This window comes from Gymnoscopelus microlampas, assembly GCF_963454915.1.
Source record: "Gymnoscopelus microlampas genome assembly, chromosome: 19".
Lineage (NCBI taxonomy): Eukaryota > Metazoa > Chordata > Actinopteri > Myctophiformes > Myctophidae > Gymnoscopelus > Gymnoscopelus microlampas.
Genome location: NC_139956.1, coordinates 915,958 through 935,605, shown reverse-complemented (window position 1 = coordinate 935,605; position 19,648 = coordinate 915,958). Strand labels below are relative to the sequence as shown.

The 19,648-nt window shown below is 41.7% G+C and overlaps 1 protein-coding gene across 4 annotated transcripts in view; it reads right to left on the bottom strand.

Moving 5' to 3' along the window:
- Positions 1-582: 582 nt before the first annotated feature.
- The window catches only part of camta2 (calmodulin binding transcription activator 2), an 83,872-nt gene continuing 64,806 nt past the window's right edge, over positions 583-19,648 (bottom strand). For all 4 annotated transcript variants that reach the window (XM_084042783.1, XM_084042786.1, XM_084042784.1 and 1 more), the window contains 4 exons: positions 18,909-18,980; positions 16,827-16,966; positions 10,345-10,419; positions 583-2,114 (listed from right to left, as the gene is read on the bottom strand). In XM_084042783.1, coding sequence (XP_083898909.1) covers positions 2,060-2,114; positions 10,345-10,419; positions 16,827-16,966; positions 18,909-18,980 — 342 coding nt within the window. In that variant the 3' untranslated portion in view covers positions 583-2,059. The remainder of the gene's footprint in view (positions 2,115-10,344; positions 10,420-16,826; positions 16,967-18,908; positions 18,981-19,648) is intronic.

The window sequence follows — 19,648 nt, the reverse complement described above, 5'->3', positions numbered from 1 at the left end:
CTGCCCTTTGCCCTCTTGACCAGAAGTGCCCTTTTGAAAAAATATAGGTGTAGAGGGAGTAAAGAGCAGACCAAGTACACAAAAAAAAGTATAATTTACTTGAGCACCTGCCCCTCAAAATGTCTGTGCACGCCACTGTCTATCTCTACCAGACTGCAACTCCAGGAGAGCGAGAGCCTGCATCTCTTGACAAGATGGCCAGAGTTTGCTGTGCTCTGTGCAACATGTATCCATCTGTTGTCCCTTCAGAATAGCATGGGTTTCAGTAACATTGTGTAGCACAGCAATGTACATCACACATTTGAATGATGTCGTTTTTTATCATTGGCTGCCGTTCATTTGTTTCATTGTGCAACTAATAAAACAATAAAAAACAGGTGGCAGTGAAATATATGGCTTTTCTTTGCTTTTTAATAATTTCATCTGGTAATCATTTATGAGTCATGACAGTCCAATAACAATCTCATATACACAGATGGTTAATATTCTGTAGATATATTTTTTCAGTTTTTCTGTTATGTTATCAGAAGGTCTTGCACGCTGGTAACATAGGTGTCAAAATCAGACATATTCTTTGATCATTGATTGTGTTTGGCCATGTTTACTATTAGAAACGTTACTGCAATACTACTTGTTTTCTGCACTCCACACATTTGCATGTCTTGGGTACCCAGGTCAACCTATGAAAGCGCTTCCGCCAGACCGTGTCCAAATGTGCAGATATCTGTGTCATCAGCTTTACTGCAGTATTATCCTATTTCAAGTGGCTGTTTTGTGGCTGCAGTGTCTGTGGGACTCGTCGTGGCAGGGTAATACAACCAAACCTCTACCAAAAATGTGGACTGGAGCCGGAGTATGACATCATCAACATGATGACATCACATCTCCCAAAAGGTATGCACCGCTCCCTCCATCCCGCCCCCGACGATGGCGCAATCATCCACTCAGTTATTTCCAGCTTTTCTATTGGTTTATTCTCATACAAACATCGTGTTGCTAGGAAACAGGTTGCCATGACAACAAACATATAAACAATACAAATAAATAATGAACATCTTGTATTTTAATCACTGATAGATCAATTAATTAATTAATCAAGCTTCATAGTCGTTAATTCACGTTTAACGCTTTGAATAATTATGCAAAACAACCAAATACAAACTCATGCAAATCATCACATTCACATCATAAACATTAATAATAATAATTATAATAATATACGTGTCATTTCAGGTGTGAACATAATTAATCATCTTGTTAAGAAGCTCGTTAAGAAGCTCGTTAACTCGTTAAGGAAATGTCATGCACTGATCTACTCGCTGTGGTTACCACGACAACACCGAGTCAGCCAATCACATTTGAAATCACTAGGAAACCCTTCTATACTGCATTCTGATTGGTTAACAGACAGACACACGCATTCACACACACACACACACACACACACACACACACACACACACACACACACACACACACACACACACACACACACACACACACAAGGATAGCACAGGTTGTGATAATAAATAAACATCCATTTTATTTATAAAGACTGTATTTTAGGATATATATTTATATAGATTTAATATACGTAAATGTACTGTGTGTGTGTGTGTGTGACACTACATTCCCTCCGTCAGTAAACTGGACAGATGACACCACAGCGCCCCCCTGTGGTAACTTACACACACTACAACAACTCCACTTCACAGTGCCGTGAGTGTCAATCAATCAATCAGCCCCCCCCCCCCCCCCCCCCCCTCCCCCCTGTGGCCAATCAGTGTCCTCCTCCTCAGAAATGTAGGCGGGGCTGCTGACCGACATGGGCGAGGTTCTTGAGGACTTGTAGATCCGTCCGACGATAGACTCCGCCCCTCGGCGCTGTCGCCGTGAAAACCGTTTGAGTGACACCTCGACACCACGCCCCTAATAAACTGTCTGCCCCTCCCCCTCTTTCTGATTGGTAGATAGATAGAGAGAGAGAGAGAGAGAGAGAGAGAGAGAGAGATAGATAGATAGATAGATAGATAGATAGATAGATAGATAGATAGATAGATTAGGTAGTCAATCCTCTCCTCTCCAGCTCCTTGGTTTGTTTCAACTCCTTTATTCTGTGGAGAGAGACAGACAGACAGACAGACAGACAGACAGACAGACAGACAGACAGACATTAAAAAATCACCCCCAGTGTGAAGTGGGCGGTGTGTGGTCATCACAACATGACTCACTTAAAAAAAGGATAAATTACTTTTTTTAAAGTCCATACTGCTATTCATAGGGCTGCACATGTGTCATGTGTTTCGCTAGCCAATCACAGTCCTGAATTTGCAAAGTCAGCCAATCACATTACAGCTAGTGGTGATGACACTAGCTGTAACGTGATTGGCTGACTTTGCAAAAGTATAGATTTGCATTAACAATGGAAGGGTTAGGGGTATACAATGCGTTGTAGACTATTGGCCAATCACGGTGCAGGATTGGTCAGTGTCCAAAACTCACTTATAGGGGGTGGCTACACCGCCCCAAAAACAGAGTGAGACTAGTACCTCAGATTCATAAGACCTCACAGTTTTAAAGGGTCTATGATCAGAGGGTACTGTCACGGGCTATTCCTACCGGCTTGCTAAAACCCATAGATAGGAGCTACCCTGACCTAAAAGGTGTGTGTGCGTGCGTGTGATTGTGTATATATATATGGCAAACTAAAACAAAATGGCACTGTTCCCCCCCACGTCAACAACCCCCCAGCTCCACTCACCTACTGGATACGGCCAGCACTGGCGTTGGCCCTCACAGCCGGAGCGAGATGCTGGATCTTTCACTGTTCAGGTGCGGGGATAATAACCCACGTTCTTTTTATGGTATTTTTCGGTTTTCTTCTTTTTTTTCCCCCGTAGGGTTTTTTGTGCTATTTATGTATGTATTAGTCTCTGTACCACACCGACACGGGACATCACTACGGTGGGACCGTCAGTAACTTCTTCTCGTACGCGAAGCTCCACTCTTCTCACTTCCTTTAGAAACTACAAGGCACAGTAGGACAGCACTATCCATCCGTCGCTTATCTTCTAAATCCGTAGTTGAGAGGTGGCCTCCGTGTGTACTGTGTACCGAACGTTACTAACTCCCAAACCACAACTCCCAACAACCGAGCCGCCACGCTCTTCAAACACTTCCTCCTCCTGTCCCGGCGTGATGACGTTCACTTATATAGCCGTACCTCCAGTGGCCGGCTGCCGTTGTGACGTACAGAAACAGTGCCAAAACAATAAATGAAAATAAACAAAACATGGGTACAAGATGTGAAAAGATATGTATGTATGTGTGCCGCCTATATGGCCTACTGCACAATATCCTAACATCTCCCCCCATAAAGAAAAGAAAAAAACCTTTTTTCTTTACCCTGCAACTACACTAAATCCTATTCTCCTCTACACCTAACCTCTCACCCCGCTGCCCTAGACAGTGTGTCAGCAATGACGTTATCCTTCCCTGCTACGTGCTGTATACACAGATTGTATTGCTGTAGGACCAGACCCCATCGGAAAAGCCTCTGGTTCTTGGTCTTAAACTTCTCAATAAAAACCAGAGGGTTATGATCAGTATAGACCACAACCTCCCCACAGCCATTGGTCACATAAATCTCAAAATGCTGCAAACCTAACACCAGGGCCAACCCTTCCTTCTCTATGGTTGAATAGAGCTTCTGGTGACGATTTAACTTCTTTGAATAGTAGGCCACTGGCATATCAATACCACTGCTGTCCTCCTGCATGAGCACCCCTCCAATTCCCACATCACATGCATCTACCGCCAACTTAAATGGTTTCCCAAAATCAGGTGCCGTTAACACAGGCTGACAAGTTAAAATGGCCTTCACTTGCTCGAATGCTCTCTGACACTGCTCATTCCAAGTATATCTCACAGTCTTCTTCAATAGATTTGTAAGAGGTTCTGTAATTGATGCAAAATTTCGCACAAACTTTCTATAGAATCCACACATTCCTAGTACCCTCATCAACTGTTTTTTTGTCTGAGGTACCGGAAGATCAGTAATTGCCTGTACTTTAGCAGCACGAGGGCGGACCTGGCCGCGTCCTACTACATGCCCCAAATATGTCACTTGGGCCTTGCCGATCTCACTTTTTGCTAAATTAATCACTAGTTTTGCCTCGGCCAGCCGTTCAAAGAATTCTTCTATCTGAGCTACATGTTCTTCCCAAGTGTCATGGTACAACACCACGTCATCAATGTAGGTCACACAGTTCACCAACCCTCTGGTGACTTGGCTCATCAGGCGCTGAAAACATGCTGGTGCATTTCTCAAGCCAAACGGAAGAACCCTAAATTGATACAGCCCATCTGGAGTCACAAATGCTGAAATCTCCTTTGCACGTTCCGACAAAGGCACCTGCCAATACCCTTTCAACAAGTCGAATTTCGACACATACTTAGCTGACCCTATCCTATCAATGCAGTCTTCAATCCGGGGAATAGGATATGAATCCGCTTTACTCACTGCATTCACTTTGCGAAAATCCACACACATCCTGATACTCCCATCTGATTTAGGAACGAGTACAATAGGAGAGCTCCAATCACTACTGCTAGGTTCAATAATATCATGCTCTAGCATGTACTTTATTTCTTTATTACTGCAGCCATTTTCCCTGGGTTTAACCTATAGGGATGCTGTTTGATAGGCAACGCATCCCCTACCTCTATATCATGTTTAAGCCCAGAGGTTAGCCCAGGAGTATCTGTAAACACAGCCGGAAATTTCTGGATCAGAGCATGCACCTCAACCCCCTGCTCTGGCTCTAGATGTTCCACCACCTGACCCCACTTGGCCATCACCTCACTATTTACCAAATGTATTCCCACTGGCTCCAAACTCTCTGCCCCACTATCTTCTTCTGTCTCCCTCTTTTCTATGTTAATAGCTACTACTGGCCTCTCCCCCCGACCATGATACAACTTCAACATATTTATGTGACACAATCTTTTCTTCTTACGCCTATCCGAGGTATTAATGACATAATTAACATCATTTATCTTCTCCCCAATCAGATAGGGTCCACTAAAACGAGCATGTAGGGGGTCTCCCCTAATAGGCAACAGTACCAACACACTGTCTCCCACCTTGAAACTACGCGCCTGCACGTTTTGGTCATACGTAGCCTTCATTTTCTCTTGGGCCCCCTTCAAATGTTCTCTAGCAATTCCACATGCTGCTCTCAGTCTGGCCTTAAACTCTGCTACATAATCTAAGATGTTCACCTCTGTCTCCTGTCCCAGAAACTTCTCCTTCACCAACTTTAACGGTCCCCTTACTTCATGTCCAAAAACCAGTTCAAACGGACTAAAGCCTGTTGACTCATTTACTGCATCCCTGGCTGCAAATAGCAGAAAGGGGATCCCTCTGTCCCAGTCACCTGGGTCCTCCACACAGTACGTTCTAATCATTGTTTTCAACGTCTGATGATGCCTCTCAAGGGCCCCCTGAGACTGTGGGTGATATATGGATGATTTCAACTGTTTTATACCTAGTTGGTACATTACTTCTTGAAACACTCCTGATATAAAATTCGATCCTTGATCCGATTGCACCTCTCTGGCCAGCCCATACTGTGTGAAAAACTTCATTAGTGCATCTAACACTGTCTTTGCCTTGATATCTCTCAGGGGAATTCCCTCCGGATACCTCGTAGCCACATCCATTATTGTCAGCAAATACTGATGCCCCCTTTTCGTTTTAGGCAGGGGCCCTACACAGTCTATCAACACCCGAGTAAAAGGCTCCTCAAAAGCAGGTATCGGAATCAGTGGTGCCCTGGGAATAACCTGGTTTGGTTTTCCCCCCACCTGACAGGCATGACATGATTTACAGAAATGGACTATATCCTTATGCATCTTTGGCCAATAAAAATGCTGTTGAACTTTGGCTTGCGTTTTCCTTATTCCTAAATGCCCTGCTGTTGGAACCTCATGAGCTAATTTAAGAATGTCCTCTCGATAACAGGGTGGGAGCACCACCTGATACACTACCTTCCACTCCTGGTTAGCAGGACACTCCCTAGACCTCCATTTCCTCATAAGTACCTCATTGTTCAAATAAAATCCCTCTGCTTCATTCCCCATTTCCTCCTGTGGTATCGCACTCTCAAACAGTTTCCCAATATCTGGGTCCTCCTGCTGAGCACTCACCAAATCATTATGAGTAAAAGTCTTAATCGAGCCCTCGACATTTGAAAAAAAAACATTGGCCAAACTACTCTGAGGAGTCTGAGCCTCGCCTGCCTCGTCTTCCCTTTTTGCCTCAATCTCCAGTCGAGCCTGTGCTCGCGTCACTACACAAGCGGGAAATATTCCTGGGAATTCGTTTTGTAACCCCTCAGTCTCCCTTGACAAAGCTGGAGTGGTAGTAATCTCAGGGTCTGCATATACCTTGTCCCCGGCTAGGTCATTACCCAAAATAAAATTGGTACCTGGTACCGGCAAACTGGTGACCACTCCCACGGACACCAGCCCACTCACCACCTTAGACCTTAATGTTATTTGGTGAATCGGTACAGATATGAACTCCCCTCCAACCCCCTTAATGAGAGCATACGTCTTTAGAAATGTTCTATCATTCTCCCCAACATTTTCTACTAACAGAGATTGACTAACTCCCGTGTCTCGCAACACTACAACAGGACTCTCTTTCCCATCGACCATGACTGATCCTTCTGAAATAAACTCTTTGTACATCTCCAGGGTTCTCTCCTTTTCTCTCCTCTCCTCTGACTCAGGGCCCATCGACACCACCCCCACTGGTTTTACTCCACCTTCTCTTCCCACATCATTTTGCAATTTCCAACATTCTGCCTTTATATGTCCTTTTTTCCGACAGTAATGACATGTTGGCCCAGATGGCATTGCTGAGGGTACCCATGGCCTGTCATTCCTCACCTTCATCCCTACCCTGGATTCTCTGTTATTTGATACTCCAAAATCCTCCTGTACTTCGTGATAACTAGCATTTTTACTACTACCAAAGTTTGTCCTGTGCGATAATTCATACTCATCTGCCAACATGGCTGCCTTTTGTAAATCTTGCACTTTATGATCTTCCAAATGAGTTTTTATTCCTGGGGCAATGCCATTTTTAAACTCCTCTGTCAGGATAAGCTGCCTAAGTTGACTATAATCCTGATTCACATTTCGGGCCCGACACCACCTATCAAATGCCATTTCCTTCTGTCTGGCAAATTCTAAATGGGACTCCCCCACTTTCCTCTGCAAGCCCCGAAATCTCTGTCGATAGGATTCAGGTACCAATTCATAAGCACCCAATACTAATTTTTTTACTGTCTGATAGTCAGCCGACTTTTCTTCATCTAGAGCTGCATACACCTCTTGAGCTCTTCCTGTCAATGCACTTTGTGCTAGCAGCGACCAATATTGTGAAGGCCACTTTAACCTGTTTGCCACTTTTTCAAATGACAAAAAAAAATACATCAACTTCTTGCTCACAAAACTTGGGCACGAGGCATATATTACGCCCCACCCCAAATGGTTTCTCACTTTTACCCACCCCGTGCTCCAATTTCTTAATTTCCAATTGAATTGAATTTTTCTTTTTCTAGTGCAATACGAGCAAGCTCCCGCTCTGTTTCCTCCCTTTCCTTGACTCTCACTTGCTCAAGCGTTACTCGTTGTAACTCCACTGATGACAAATGCTGTCGAGTGGCGTTATCAAGCGGCTCTCCCCCCACCCGTTGCACCAAGATCTCCACCATTTCTCCCTTCTTCATCTCAGGCGTTAATACCACTTCTAAATGCTCGGCCACTCGGCGTAAATCATCTTTTTTTAGCTCATACCACTCGCTGAGCCTGCAAATCTTTTCTAAAAATGTCTCGGGCGTAAATTCATCACCCATATTTACTTTTACTGGTTAACTCCTCGGCTACTAATTATATAACAAACAAACTACCCAAATAAACGATTCAGTAAAGACGAGCCCCCATTTGTCACGGGCTATTCCTACCGGCTCGCTAAACACCATAGATAGGAGCTACCCTGACCTAAAAGGTGTTTGTGCGTGCGTGTGATTGTGTATATATATATGGCAAACTAAAACAAAATGGCACTGTTCCCCCCACGTCAACAACCCCCCAGCTCCACTCACCTACTGGATACGGCCAGCACTGGCGTTGGCCCTCACAGCCGGAGCGAGATGCTGGATCTTTCACTGTTCAGGTGCGGGGATAATAACCCACGTTCTTTTTATGGTATTTTTCGGTTTTCTTCTTTTTTTTCCCCCGTAGGGTTTTTTGTGCTATTTATGTATGTATTAGTCTCTGTACCATACGACACGGGACACTACGGTGGGACCGTCAGTAACTTCTTCTCGTACGCGAAGCTCCACTCTTCTCACTTCCTTTAGAAACTACAAGGCACAGTAGGACAGCGCTATCCATCCGTCGCTTATCTTCTAAATCCATAGTAGAGATGTGGCCTCCGTATGTACTGTATACCGAACGTTACTAACTCCCAAACCACAACTCCAAACAACCGACACTTCCTCCTCCTGTCCCGGCGTGATGACGTTCACTTATATAGCCGTACCTCCAGTGGCCGGCTGCCGTTGTGACGTACAGAAACAGTGCCAAAACAATAAATGAAAATAAACAAAACATGGGTACAAGATGTGAAAAGATATGTATGTATGTGTGCCTATATGGCCTACTGCACAATATCCTAACAGTACACATAACCTTTTAGGTCTAGTAGTGAGAAGAGCACCTGGAGATGTGACTTCGTGCTCACCAAATAAATGGTCCCGTCCATTTTTTTCCCTCACGCCGTTTGGTGCCCCCCCCCCCAAGGTTGGTGCCCTGTGCTGCTGCGCTGCTTTTATCCGCCAGATTGGGACGTTCGCGGCATATTTTGAACCATTGCGGTGCGTTCATCGTCGGTGACGAGTGCCTCTAACAGCCGCTGCTTGGCTGCGTGCGCGCAGCGAGGCGATGCGAGGCAACACTCACACAATCACGTGCAGCATGCGTCCCCTCCCCCTGCGCCTAATGGCTGTACATGGGGGGCCGACGCGTGCTTTAGCGTGAATGTGTGAGTGTGGCTTCAGGAAGTAAATTCCTAGCCTCCATCTCCAGGCTTTTATTTTTTATTTTTGCTAAAAAATAAAAGCTTGAAAATTCCTGTCCCAGCTGTTGGTCTGATGTGCCGCACATTATTTATTTTGGGTGCGCATGCGCACCAGTTATGTGCACCCCTGCCTATGATGACATACATGGGCAACTGGCGGCCTGGGGGCCACATGCGGCCCCCACCTTCACTTAATGAGGCCCCCACCTTCACTTAATGAGGCCCACAGGTTAATATCAGAATAATGATATATTATTGATTTCAGCTGTTATGATTCTAAACATGCAAACATGACCCGCTTTAATGACTTCAGTCTATATTAGTAGCTTAATGACTAGTATTAACATTCTATTGTCTGTTTTATGTCCAATGTATTTGTATTTCAGTTCATAAAGTTAACATTAGTATAACTAAATGCATTGGAAATTAAATAACAATGTTACTTTTGAGGATTCTAATTTAAAAATAAGAAAAATAAATCTGGATTCCAATTCAAAAATAGCAAAAAATAGCAGATCTACAAGCTCAGCTTGTCTATCCACTTCCTTGTTAACTTATTACTTAAAATTCTTAATTAAAATTCTGTATCTCGGCTCCTGTGTACTTTTATTTGTACTATGAAACATCTCTGTCTGTGTGGGCAAACGCAGCCAGAAATAAGTCTAGCAGTGAATGAGATTCTACAAATGTCTTCTAAATCCCAACAGTATTCTGGGGAAAAAAAAAACGTATGTTTCTATATCAGTGGTTCTCAAACTTTTTCATGTCAAGGACCCCCAAAATGATATGAATTTGGCCGCCGACCCCCATCTCAAAATGTGTTGTTCCAGGGACCCCCAGAAGCAAAGATTTGAGTTAAAAAATGTTCGCTTTAAAACTTTTGAAAATGTTCACGATTTTTCAAAAATAGACTAGATCTACAAGCTTGTGCTATAAGCTTGTAGATCTGCTATTTTTGAATAGCCCAAAGTGTAAAATAATGCTTTTTAGCTCAAATCAAAAAGTGACACAGATGCGTTCCAGGTCTTAATGGGTTAACCTGACACTCAGCCTGAATGTTCATTTAGTTTCACGTTTCCTGAATCATTCAGTCTGTATATAGTGTGTGTGTGTGTGTGTGTGTGTGTGTGTGTGTGTGTGTGTGTGTGTGTGTGTGTGTGTGTGTGTGTGTGTGTGTGTGTGTGTGTTACCTGTGTCTACATCGTCGTAGAAACTTCATAATCTTTCTGGCTGCCTGGTCCTGTTTCTTAGTGAGAAACGCTCCCCTGGAAAAAACAATGATTATTATTATTATTATTATTATACTTATTATTATTATTATTAGTATACTTTTTTTTATTCAATATTATAATTATTATACCATTATAAAACATATTATACATGATGTGATAACTTGGATGTACAGTAAAACCGCATTGTATTAATAAGTGCTTTGATAAATGAATGGGTAACTTCAGTAGTATTCATAAATATAATAACACATCCAGAGATGTTGCTAGGTTTTCAATGTAATGGGTCCCGGGACCCACAGGTTGTCAATCAAATGGGTCCCAGAAACATTTTATGGGTCCCCAATTACACGCCCCCGCCCCCCCCCCCCCCCCTATCGTTTTCTCTGATCTCCAATCTCCATATCTTCTATGCGTGTGTGACTGTGTACATTATATCCTGATGCAGTGGATCTCAACCTTTTCAGGCAGCGACCCCCCAAAATAATCATATTTTAACTGGGGACCCCCCACCCTGAGGAATTAGGAGTTGAGGCACTTAATTTAGTTTGATTCAGTTCCACAGATACATATTGTGAAAATAGCAGATCTAGATCAGTGCGACCCGTTCCTGCTTTTCAAGACCGATACCGATATATATACATACAGTGGTTGTACCTTCATAATGTCAGGGGTGGCACCCCTCTGGCGCCTCTGTGGTACCACCTACTTTTGTGGTACCGCTTTTTTCTCTGTGGTGCCACTAGATGGCGGTAGAGAGCAACTAATGCCCAGACACAGGCATGTTCTGTCTATTTGAGACAGGGCTGCTTCCAGTCAACAGAGGCTGCAATTGAAGCTGAACTTGTTGAGAAGTGAAACAAATAATTGTATGGGTTATATTATCAAGATGTATTTTGGTAAATTGCACTCAGTGGGCTTTGAAAGTAGCAATTATTTCTTTAAACACAACTGTGTTTCATGGTGGAAGAAGTGCACAGACATTTTACTTAAGTAAAAGTAGCAATACCACAATATAAAAATACTCTATTTTTATATTTACTTATTTTTAAATATACTTACCAAAAGCTAAAGTTCTACAATGTTTGAAAGTAGCCGATCTAGCTTGTAGATCGGCTATTTTCAAATGGCTGTGGCATAAAATAGGGCTAAAGTGGTTAATATGTATGTTTTATTATATAACAATTTATATCTGCAAAGTAACTAAAGTTTTCAAATAATTGTAGTAGTGGAGTAAAAGTACACTATTTGCCTTTGCAGGTGTAGTTACACTTCCAGCTGTAACAGTGCAATGTTACTTGAGTAAAAGTACAACGGTATTGGCATCAAAATATACTTAAAGTACCAAAAGTACTAAAATGTTTTAAAGTAGCCGATCTACCTTGTAGAACGGCTATTTTCAAATGGCTGTGGTATAAAATAGGGTTAAAGTGGTTAATATGTATGTTTTATAATATAACAATTTATATCTGCAAAGTAACTAAAGCTTTCAAATAATTGTAGTGGAGTGAAAGTACAATATTTGCCTCTGCAGTTGTAGTGGAGTAGAAGTAAAAGTACAGTAATACTCCAGTAAAGTAAAAAAAACACCTCAACATTATGCACACGTAAGTTCTAGGCACCCTAACCTGGAATCAAACCCTGCTCTGTAACTTGTAAGACCACTCTCTTCTCCACTACACTACTGGTACAGTGATAACTCTGTGGGGTCAGGACGTGTCTCGTTCTCTATGTTATGTGCACTACTCCTTGGAAAGTCAGATAAAAAGCTGGCAGCTCCCAAAGCTGCTACTTTCTGAGAGTAATAATAATAATAATAATGGATTTTATTTATAACGCACTTTACATTTTGTTACCAAACCAGAGTAACTTTACTAGTGGATACATACATTTTTAGGCTACCCTCTCAGAGATAAATCAACAGAGATTTTATCCTCACACACGCACACATTTGTATTTTTGTTTGACTACATGTTTTCAATTGCACTTTGTTTTCATTAAATTTTTAGAGTTTTTCTCTCTGTCTTCAGTACTATGGGCATCGACTGCATTTTTAAGGTCAACCCCAAATGCATCAAATTCTCTCTGATGGGATGTTTGTAAATCTGATGAATCTTTCTGATGCTTCTCTGTCAACGTCAGTTGAGTCCCGTTCCTTCATTAGAGCTTTCATAACTTTTGATGAATGATTAAGCAAAGCTGATTCAGAATGATTAAGCAAAAAATCTGAATCAGTTTTCATTTCTGTCTCCACACAGCCGATGACAACAGCAGTTGTAGCAATGCAACGTGTTGTGAGCTTGTAGATCTGCCATTTTCACTATTCTGAGCTTGTTGAATATTGCCCCTGGCTACCCTTACAATAATACAACTAAAATTAACACTGAAACTAATTTAAAAACTCAACTAAAACTAAGCCTTTTCACAAGCTAAAAACGAAACTAGCAAATCCACTTAAAATCAAATGAAAACAAACTGCAATTGAAAAAGTGTGCTTGTGTGTGTGTGTGTGTGTGTGTGTGTGGGGGGGAGGGCAAACTCCTGGGCTCTAAGTCCATTGTGATGACAATGAAGTGTGGCTAGAGACGAACAAAAGACCCTGGCCAAGGTGCTAAACCAGTTAATTTGCATGTCGTTGACAGACAGACTGATAGCAGAGATTTTCTGTGGATCCCAGCAATTCTTCAGATGAAAACTCTCATTCTCTCTCTGTTTTTCCAACCATGAAAAGTTTTTTGATTGATTGAATACTTTATTTAGAAGTTTGCAGACAAAGAGCACATGAAAGTACAGTTCAAATCCAAGGTCGACTAAATAGGAAGCTGGCTGCTAAATAGGAATAAGAAAGCCATATGGCTTGTTTAAATTGGGGTCCTTAGTTAGTTAGTACAATATACTCTCCTGTGTTCATTTAACTCTGTTTCACATTCTAAAACAATATAATTGTGCCGGACAGTAGTTTATATTATGCTTTTAGTTGACTACTATAGTTACTAGTTACTGCTCTCAGACAGTAGCAGCTTTGGGAGCTGCATGCTTTTTATCTCTGACTTTCCAAGGAGTAGTGCACAGAACATAGAGAACGAGACACATCCTGACCCCACAGACTTATCACTGTACCAGTAGTGTAGTGGAGTAGAGGATGGCCTTACAATTTGCAGAGCAGGGTTTGATTCCAGGTTGGGGCGCCTAGAAATTAATGAATACTGTTGAGGTGTTTTTTACTTCACTGGAGTATTACTGTACTTTTACTTCTACTCCACTACATCTGCAGAGGCAAATATTGTACTTTTACTCCACTACAATTATTTGAAAACTTTAGTTACTAGTTAGGCTACTTAGGCTAAGTAACATTTTGAACACAGGCCTTTTAGTTGTAATAGAGTATTTTATTTGGGTTCCATAGAACCTTGGGGAAAATGATGAAGTGTTTTCTTTTTACTGTACAGGAGTATTAGTGCACTTTCACTTCTACTCCACTACACCTGCAAAGGCAAATAGTGTACTTTTACTCCACTACTACAATTATTTGAAAACTTTAGTTACTTTGCAGATATAAATTGTTATATAATAAAACATACATATTAACCACTTTAGCCCTATTTTATGCCACAGCCATTTGAAAATAGCCGATCTACAAGCTAGATCGGCTACTTTCAAACATTGTAGAACTTTAGCTTTTAGTAAGTATATTTAAAAATAAGTAAATATAAAAATAGAGTATTTTTATATTGTGGTATTGCTACTTTTACTTAAGTAAAATGTCTGTGCACTTCTTCCACCATGAAACACAGTTGTGTTTAAAGAAAGCATTGCTTCTCAATTCATCCTAAGGACTCATTCCCTTATTTTCTATGTTTACAAAGAATAAAAATAACATTCACTTTTAAATGCATTCACCCTTCCCCTGTTGCTAATAATGTACTGTAGAGTTCATGGACTCACATGTGCCACATGGTGGCCGTTCAGCCACACTACACCTTAAAAAAAGGTGTCAAATGTGGCACCACCAAGTAGTAGTGGCGCCTCTGTGGCACCACAGAGGCGCTCAGGTGGTATTACTGCCATTCTCAAGTGCTAACCACTGTATATTAAAAAATCATAAATATATTTTTTCAAATTTATATGAATCTTTAGTATTAGCACACCTTATGAATATGGTAAGAAATACTAGTAGTGGGCAACAGGTGGATTTAACATACCTTTGACCAATAGAATACATTTAATCATAGAACCTTTTAATCATTATTATTATTTTATTTTGTATTATTTATGAATGTAGAATTTATTTTTATTATTTATTGTGTGGCAATAAAAGACTGAAAACACTGGCTTACAGTGGAATTATTGGCAAATAAAGAAATAGGAATTCAAGAAATAATGAAGACAAATACTGACACTGCCTATGAACATTGGCTTGCAGTTATTGCACATAGCCAACATGCAATAATAATATTAGGCTTGTCATTGAGAAAGGAAAATAAAGTTGTCTTTGAGGAGAAGTGGAACCTTATAAGTCACTTTAAGTTTAGCATGAGGGAGAGGGTCTACCCTCTTCAGGGATAAGTTACTTGATAAGATATCTCTAGTCTACAGAAAACATCCAGTTGCCTATTAAACATACACAAGACACAGACGATAGACAACCGGTTACTTACAGCTGCCATTAATTAGTGCTTTTGATTGCCTTTGTGGTCAAATCAGGGTCAAATGCATAGGCTCAACGAGCCATCGTTAACCTGCTAATGTTACACAGCTGATTGGCAACATCCACCACATCACTCTGATCTCCAAGCAAGTTGGAGAACACTCTAAAATCGGGGATTTTACTTTGGCTGGTCAATTTAAGATGACAATAGCAACAAAGGTTAGTAGTAGACCTGTATGTATGATGATCAGTTATTATTCCAGACAGTGGTCTATCCAAGACGTTTTAACACGTTTAAGACCAGGTCTCATCCAGCTCCTCATGCCGTCTCTCTCTCTCTCTCTCTCTGTGTGTAGCGTAGTCTAACAGCGAGGGGCTGTGCTGCTGCTGCTAAAACGTATGCGAGTCTCCACACAACGCTGTTTAACCGAGTTATACATCTCCAGTACAACGGTGTCTAACCGAGTTATACTTCTCCATCAACGGTGTCTAACCGAGTTATACTTCTCCATCAACGGTGTCTAACCGAGAGAGTCCATGCAGATCAAAGCTGACAAATATTATATATCATCGGAGCTATTATTAATGTTATCGGTTTTATCGGGATGACGTCATAATTCCTGATATCAGACCGATAATTATCGGGCCGATACTTATCGTGCACTACTAATTTTACCGCGAATTATTGTTATATGTGTCTCTGTTGTTGGTGACAACTCTAGTGCGTCCCATGGACGCAACGACGGTGTCATGAATGCGTCCTTTCGCAATATGGTGCGCCAGCGACGCAGGACGCAGGCCTACGAGCATCTCTGCACATCAGTGTTGACTATAATCTACAGTTTATTTAGTCGACCAACATGTATGTTGGCCTCGATGGCGTCATAATGCCTGATTTACACATGAGTTGAAAATAGCCGATCTACAAGCTGATGCGTTGTAGCTTTTAGATCACCTATCAGAGTGTGACGCCCACACACAACCAAACATAACATGACTGCATATATTATACATATCATGTTGGGGTCCTTGAGAAATTTGTAAATTGTACTTCCATGTCTTTCTAAATAAAGTGTTCAAAAAAAGAGTGTTTCCGAGTCAACACCCTGACTCTGTTTGACCAGAATGGAACAGAGCCTTCATTAGTATCATTGTAACAACCAGAATGGAACAGAGCCTTCATTAGTATCATTGTAACAACCAGAATGGAACAGAGCCTTCATTAGTATCATTGTAACAACCAGAATGGAACAGAGCCTTCATTAGTATCATTGTAACAACCAGAATGGAACAGAGCCTTCATTAGTGTCATTGTAACAACCAGAATGGAACAGAGCCTTCATTAGCGTCATTGTAACAACCAGAATGGAACAGAGCCTTCATTAGTATCATTGTAACAACCAGAATGGAACAGAGCCTTCATTAGTATCATTGTAACAACCAGAATGGAACAGAGCCTTCATTAGTGTCATTGTAACAACCAGAATGGAACAGAGCCTTCATTAGTATCATTGTAACAACCAGAATGGAACAGAGCCTTCATTAGTGTCATTGTAACAACCAGAATGGAACAGAGCCTTCATTAGCGTCATTGTAACAACCAGAATGGAACAGAGCCTTCATTAGTATCATTGTAACAACCAGAATGGAACAGAGCCTTCATTAGTATCATTGTAACAACCAGAATGGAACAGAGCCTTCATTAGTATCATTGTAACAACCAGAATGGAACAGAGCCTTCATTAGTATCATTGGTAACACATTGGTAGTACAGATATATAAATATTATACATACTTTATTCTGTAACTGCGGTAGTACTGCTGGATGAGCACGGCGGCTCGGCGACTCTGCTGGAAGCGTTTCTGCTCGTAGTACGACCGGAACTTGGACTGGATCAAGATGGCCGCCTCGGTCATCTTCTTATACAGAGCGTACTGCGGACACACAACAAATTAATGGGATTGGCTTTCATGCCCTCGATGCCCTCAATGCCCTCAATGCCCTCGATGCCCTCGATACCCTCGATGCCCTCGATGCCCTCGATGCCCTCGATGCCCTCGATGCCCTCGATGCCCTCGTTGCCCTCGATGCCCTCGATGCCCTCGATGCCCTCGATGCCCTCAATACCCTCGATGCCCTCGATGCCCTCGATGCCCTCAATGCCCGCATATCTGACTAAATACCTCCAAAAAGTCAGCCACACCCACAGCCTCAACACTAGAGGGAGCGTTATCAAGCATCTGGTACCACCCACCCATAGAACAAACAAAGGTAAATTCTCCTTCTACAGCACTGCCACCCAGGGTGTGGAATGCCCTGACCCCATCCCTCGACACATGTAGATCGCTGGCTTCATTTAAAACCCTTTAAGACCTGGAACGCATCTGTGTCACTTTAGATGTCTTTGGGCTATTCAAAAATAGCACATATACAAGCTCATAGCGCGGCACTCGGTGCCGCGCTATGAGCTTGTAGATCTGTAGATCTGAAAATATTTTTTTAATATATTTTTTTCGAAAAACTGTTGGGATTTAAAAAAATGTTTAGAAGCGGCCTCAGGTCTTAATGGGTTAAAACAGCCCTGAGAATCCTGACTGTCAGGAGGCCAAAGGGGAGGAGTCATCACTTCGCCATTAAACGGGCGTACACCCCCCCCCCCCCTTCTCAAATCTAAAAATGACACAATTCCAGGTCTTAATGGGTTAATACAATACTCAATCAATCAATACACTGTCACATGACAACATATTATACGGTAAACGAGGAAACGAGTCAAACGGTCACATGACAAGTCCTTATACGGTAAAGAGGAGGAGTCAGCACACGCATGTACGCACACACACACAGACACACACACACACAGAGCGAGTGCATAACAGTGACATATATATATATATATATTACCTTCAGAGCTATCCATGTTAGCTAACGAGAGATATAGAGCGGAAGAGACAAAGCATGTTAGTTCATTTAACACACACACACACACACACACACACACACACACACACACACACACACACACACACACACACACACACACACACACACACACACACACACACACACACACACACACACATTTTTACAGACATGGTCATGGATTAAAGCTAAATAAAATCTCAGGACTGAAAAAAATGTTGTATTATGCAATGTGTGAAACAGTGTTGAAAGGAGCCCTCCACACACTAAGGCTGTTTCCTAAACAATTAACACAATATGTAAATAATATGTTTTAGTAATATTGTTCCTGCTGTTCAGTTCTACATACAGCCAACCAGGTGAAGAAATCACAGATTGAGGCTTTAACCTTTGCTTTTATGAAATATCCCATGGGAAAAGCTTCTAAACATATTGCTAGTTTGACCACTTCAAATGCTGCTAATCGTTAAAGAAAATAACCAAAAATAGCCGATCTACAAGCTCTCAATGCGTCACAGACGCATTGAGAGCTTGGCTATGGGCTATTTTAGCTGCGCTAAACATGCTTCCATAGAAAACATGCTGGATTCTCTGGATCCAAATGACTGAAATCAGTCGTGGCGACTGAGAACTTTAATCCATGCATCATGGTACAGCACAGTGTCCATGATGTTTCTTCTCTCTCATCCAACCTGATTCTCATACGTTCATAAATCATGTTGTTCTTATACTCAACGCCACAAATACAACTCAATCGTTAATCGCAATTATTTGTGTGACGAGTAAATCATCAAGTCACATAAAAAACCCTAACCTCACTATTTTACTTTTTGTCTAGTCTTTGATGACATCAGAGACTAGACATTGAACATTAACGTTTTCAGAACTCACACAGCATGCGCACGCACACGCACACACACACGCACACACACACACACACACACACACACACACCTGTTTGTACTTCCTGTAACATCTCTGGATCACCGCTGCAGCCATGTCCTGTTGCTCCTTTAACCTGCGACCCTGAAACACACACACACACACACCCACACACACACACACATGACCTTTAAAGATGCACTGCAGTGACATTTTCGGTGATTTTATTTTGAAGGTTCAGTCTGAAACGTCGGCTCAACCGACTCTAAACCAATCAGAAGGTCCCATCCCTTCAGGCTATGGGACGTCGGATCTCAATCACTTCAGCCGTGCGCAACACGGCTAGTGTTTGTTTACAAGTGAGAGAGAGACGGCCAGTGAAGCACGTTTGCTACTACCTGGCTTATTTCTCACCTATAATGTTTTCAGATACATATTTTAGTGTGCAGATGAAGTTTAAAATGAGTAATACACTCATCTTCAATGAGATTCAAAACGGAGTATCTCTGTAATTAAAATCAGCTGTGTTTGAAGAACGTGCAGCTATGGGAATCAAACAGGTGCATGTAATCTAGATTCATTTATATTCATGAAGGCTGCGTTATGTCATCACGCAGCACGTTTTCCTTTACAGGAAGTAATTAAGATTGGCCTTTTAGGGACTTTAGATATAAAAATACACAAAAATGTTTTTTTTTTCTTTTTTTTGGGCATCTATTGTTAGGTATGCCCATATGATGACCACGGATATGCTCTAAAAGTGTGAAAAACATATTTTTCATTTCACTACACCTTTAACCTTCAAGTCTTTG